The following is a 5,004-nucleotide window of genomic DNA, read 5'->3' on the forward strand; positions in this document are numbered from 1 at the left end:
GGGGCGCGCAGCGGCGGCGCGCCCCGGGCCGCCCGCGCCCTCCCAGCTCCCCCACCAGTGCACGAGTTTACCTCTAGAGGTCATCAGGCAGGATTTACGACTGGACAACAAAAGCACGTGATGTGAAGCCGTACCCCATATTTGGGTGCCTACGTAGGAGGGAACCAAGTACATGTCCCAGTCATTTCCATAATTCATCATAAATTGTGCAAGGGTGCTATAGACGCACAAAACGACCAAGAGCCACAAATCAAGCACACATATCAAAAAACAAATGAGCTCTTATTTTGTAAACTCATTTTGCGGTCGCTATCCAAATGGCCCGGACTACCAGTTACATAATTATGGAGATCACAGCTCGGTGAGCGAGCAATACAGGGACTCCGCCAGCATGCACTCCGGCAGGTACGGATACGGCTACAATGGCATGGACCTCAGCGTCGGGCGCTCTGCTTCCACCCACTTTGGTGCCAATGAGAGACCCCGCAGTTACCCGGCCAACACCACCTCTGCTTCGACAGAGCCCAGGTACAACCAGCCCGCGACGGCTTCCCACTCGCCTCCCCCTGACCCTCTGCCCTGCACCGCCGTGGCCGGTTCGCCTGTCAGCGAGAGTCACCACGGGGTGAAAAACTCCCTCGCCAACTCCACCAGCACTTCGTCCAATTCCAGCAGCAACACGCACATCAGCAGAGACGGGGTTGGCACCTCGTCTGGGACTGAGGAAGACACTCCAGCAAGCAGCGAGCAGGCAAGTGCCCCGACCGACCAAAGCACAGCCCAGCCTTCACAGCCCCAGATCTACCCCTGGATGCGAAAACTGCACATAAGTCATGGTAAAGCAAATACCCTGTTCTTTCTTTATTTCTCTGGAGGAAAAGGAGGATTTAATGTAAACCGGGTGGCTGCGCCGAGCAAGGTCGGGGAGAGGGGGAGAGAAGGGCGTAAGAGCGGGCAGCCTCCGCGCACAGCACAACTCCACTCGCAGGGGAGCACGCTCCCTTCTCTGGGCGAGTTTCCCCCCCTCAAACGCAAAAGAAAACCCCCCAAAAACAAAGCCAAAAAAATAGCCCGGCCCCAGGAACACAGCCCGCCCGGCTTCCAGCGCCGGCCCCGGAGGGCAGCGGGGAGTAGAAAGCGCCTTCCCGGAGGAGGGATCGGGAGCAGAGGCTGCTCCCGGCTCTCCTCTGGAAGGGGGATCTTCCAGTGGGAACGGAGCGGCTGACCCCATTTATTTCGCCGAGACGTATTAAAAAGAGAATAGGAGAGGGCGAGGAGGGCAGTTTTCACTGCTGGGAAGCCGTGGGGGAGGGGGGGCTGGTGGCCCCAAACTCCGGGTAAAGGGCTTGAGGGGCGCGGGGGAGCCGAGAACTTTAAGCCCCGGGTACCTGCCCTGCCCCCGCTGCTGGGGGAGCAGCCGGGGGCTCGCTGCCTCCCAGAGCCTTCCCCATCTCAGCCGTGGGAAAGGGCTGCATGCAGAGCTTTGCTCTCCCACCCTGAAAGCCCAGATAGCAGCAGAGGCATCCTCCAAAGCAGTTTATCTGGGGGAGCCGTAGAGGAGAGATGTTAGCCTTAAAAATATATCTGTTATAGAAAAAAAATATATTCAAAATCGAACCCCAAATCCAAGCGAAAACTTACCAAGACCACCAAATCCCCCTCCCCCAAGCCTGTCCTAAAAGGGGCTGGAGGGGGAAACTTGTTGAGCCTTTATCCAAACCAGAAACAAAACCAAGCAGGACTGAGAATAACGGTCCTGGTCGCTGGTAGCTGCAATAAGACACGAAGGCTCCGAGTGGCTGCTGAGAATCTAAATCATGTACTTTTCTCTTCCAGACAACATAGGGGGACCAGAAGGGAAAAGGGCTCGGACTGCTTACACCCGCTATCAGACCTTGGAGCTGGAAAAGGAATTTCACTTCAATAGATACCTGACCCGCAGAAGAAGGATTGAAATAGCACATGCTCTTTGCCTCTCAGAGAGACAAATAAAGATCTGGTTCCAAAACAGGAGAATGAAATGGAAAAAGGATAATAAGCTGAAAAGTATGAGCATGGCAGCTGCAGGAGGGGCATTCCGTCCCTAAGCGTTTGATCAATTAAAAGTACTGAGCAGTATTAGCTGACCCTGCGTCTCATGTCAGTACTAAGTTGACTTTCTAAAACTTCCTTGTGTTACTTCTGTGAAGAAACCCTGTTCTTGTCGCCCTTATTCATCTTTTAATCATGAGCCTGTTTATTACCATTCTCTCGCGTGTATAAGTAGATCTGCTTTTATCGTACATTTCTTTGTCTTGAATGGCTTTGTCTTGAAAAAAAATAATAGATGTTTTAACTTATTTATATGAAGCGAGCTGTGTTACTTGAAGTAACTGTTAAAACAAAACTAAACTAAACAAAAAAAAGAAAAAAAACACAACAAAAAGGAAAAAAAAAAAATACGAAGGTAAAAGAAAAAAAAAAAGGAGAGAGAGAAAGAAACCCTCCCCCGGTTTAGTACAAATGTTATGTGTTGCACTCAACCTGCTTAACTGTGCATGTGTGGTCAAGTGTTAATGTCTGTATAGCTCCAAGCTGTTAAAAATATTTTTATTCAAACTACCTATATAATTCCTGTGTAATTAATGCTGTTGTAGAGGTGAAATGATGAAATCAACTGAACTTGTCCTACGTGTAGTGAATAGTGAATCTGTGACGAAAACTGTGATTCCAAGCAGTATGTCCTTGCTGTGCCTTTGTATATGACTCTTTGCACGAACTCTTAGAAGTGGCTCTTATTAAGCGCAGCTTCTGTGATGTATGTTTTTTTGTGAACAAAGTTACAAATATAGTCAAAGTCTGGCTGTTTGAGCAAACTGTGATCAGCTTTTTTTTTATTATTATTTGTTTTTAAAAAAACCTGACTGGAAATCAACAAAAAAAAATAAACTTTCTATTGTAAAGTTTTCGTGACCTGGTTTGTGCAAAGCAAGAAGTTGTGCTTCCTGATTTGCCTCTGAAAAAAAAAAATAATAAAAAAAAAATTAACCCGTGCAGGGCTTGTAATAATATTTTACCTGGCTCCTGCTCCCAGTTGCAAATTGTAGATGCTGTTGTTTATTACCATTCTCTCGCGTGTATAAGTAGATCTGCTTTTATCGTACATTTCTTTGTCTTGAATGGCTTTGTCTTGAAAAAAAAATAATAGATGTTTTAACTTATTTATATGAAGCGAGCTGTGTTACTTGAAGTAACTGTTAAAACAAAACTAAACTAAACAAAAAAAAGAAAAAAAACACAACAAAAAGGAAAAAAAAAAAAGACGAAGGTAAAAGAAAAAAAAAAAGGAGAGAGAGAAAGAAACCCTCCCCCGGTTTAGTACAAATGTTATGTGTTGCACTCAACCTGCTTAACTGTGCATGTGTGGTCAAGTGTTAATGTCTGTATAGCTCCAAGCTGTTAAAAATATTTTTATTCAAACTACCTATATAATTCCTGTGTAATTAATGCTGTTGTAGAGGTGAAATGATGAAATCAACTGAACTTGTCCTACGTGTAGTGAATAGTGAATCTGTGACGAAAACTGTGATTCCAAGCAGTATGTCCTTGCTGTGCCTTTGTATATGACTCTTTGCACGAACTCTTAGAAGTGGCTCTTATTAAGCGCAGCTTCTGTGATGTATGTTTTTTTGTGAACAAAGTTACAAATATAGTCAAAGTCTGGCTGTTTGAGCAAACTGTGATCAGCTTTTTTTTTATTATTATTTGTTTTTAAAAAAACCTGACTGGAAATCAACAAAAAAAAATAAACTTTCTATTGTAAAGTTTTCGTGACCTGGTTTGTGCAAAGCAAGAAGTTGTGCTTCCTGATTTGCCTCTGAAAAAAAAAAATAATAAAAAAAAAATTAACCCGTGCAGGGCTTGTAATAATATTTTACCTGGCTCCTGCTCCACGTTGCAAATGGTAGATGCTGCAGTTGTCCGCTACCACTATTTTTAATTGAAAGTTTGACCCTAAGTTCCTCCTTACCGGTTTCTCACTAGGTGGAAAGCTGCATCGCAGGACCACAATCAACACCCTTTGTGGGTGAATCAACTGTTAGCTGTTTGCTGATGGTTGGGGGGAAAAAAAAACCCAACATGTGCTTTGTTAAAACACGCTGCTAACTCCAAGGCGTGTTTGCATCTCTCTAGCATTTCTCCTGTGGTTTCATTAAGTATATTTGCAGGACAGCCACGTCCGAGCCCTCTGCGTCTATCAGTAGCCCTCGCTAGCCACATTCCCACTTTTCACCCTTTAAAGATTTTTGGTTTTCTTCGCTACAATTAGTTTGCTATAAACGTAATGTTACTTACCCCATCAGAGCTTGAATGGTTAACTCTTCTGAGCTTCTAAGAGCAACTAAAGATTTGCACATTTACTGACTGGTTACATTGATGCCTTCCCTTAAAAGTTATAAAACAGTAAACTTTATAAGCCCCAGTTCCGGCTATATGACATTTGGGTGCCAAATGAATAGGGTTTTGTCTATGAATTAGATCGTAAAATCATCCATAGCACAGACAGATAGGCTCACTGGCTATAAAAAGTCACGTGGTGCCATTAAAGTAAGTTTTATGGTTTTGGGGAGTTGACATCCAACATTATATACCACATAACATATAATCTCACTGACGCTGGACTTCATTTGACTCTTTTGCAGGCTACGTGTGCCTCCTGGCCATTCAAATTGTCAGGTTTAGGGACAGAAGTATCCAAACCACAAGTTCTCAGTACTGTATGAAAAATGGCTCCTTGCAAGTCAAAGGTAAGTTTTGTGCACAAGTTCCTTAAAGTTTATTTGTACAGTGGGGCAGCTGAGGCTCCTGCTTGGTCTCGCTGCCTCTCGCCTCTCTTTCTTTCTCTTTCTCTTTCTCTTTCCTTTCCTCTCTGCCTGGAGCTTTTTAGGACGGTCCCACGGAGCCCGAGAGGCAGGATCAACCACTAATGATCCAAGTAACGCTGTAAATCCCCCCCCCCCACCC

At 44.8% G+C, this 5,004-nt stretch overlaps 1 protein-coding gene and 1 long non-coding RNA gene across 2 annotated transcripts in view; both read left to right on the plus strand.

The window, feature by feature from the left end:
- Positions 1–4,783, plus strand: part of LOC104397570 — a 13,036-nt gene extending 8,253 nt beyond the window's left edge. Inside the window, exon 3 of the long non-coding RNA XR_719885.1 lies at positions 4,683–4,783. This is a non-coding gene — a long non-coding RNA (uncharacterized LOC104397570). The remainder of the gene's footprint in view (positions 1–4,682) is intronic.
- HOXA5 (homeobox A5) lies at positions 208–2,396 on the plus strand. The gene is made up of 2 exons (XM_010007562.1): positions 208–836; positions 1,837–2,396. Exons 1-2 carry the CDS (start codon positions 275–277, stop codon positions 2,085–2,087), a joined length of 813 nt encoding a protein of 270 aa, XP_010005864.1. The 5' UTR covers positions 208–274; the 3' UTR covers positions 2,088–2,396.
- Positions 4,784–5,004: the final 221 nt, after the last annotated feature.

Source organism: Chaetura pelagica, unplaced genomic scaffold, assembly GCF_000747805.2.
Source record: "Chaetura pelagica isolate M959 unplaced genomic scaffold, ChaPel_1.0 scaffold10, whole genome shotgun sequence".
Taxonomy (NCBI): Eukaryota; Metazoa; Chordata; class Aves; order Apodiformes; family Apodidae; genus Chaetura; species Chaetura pelagica.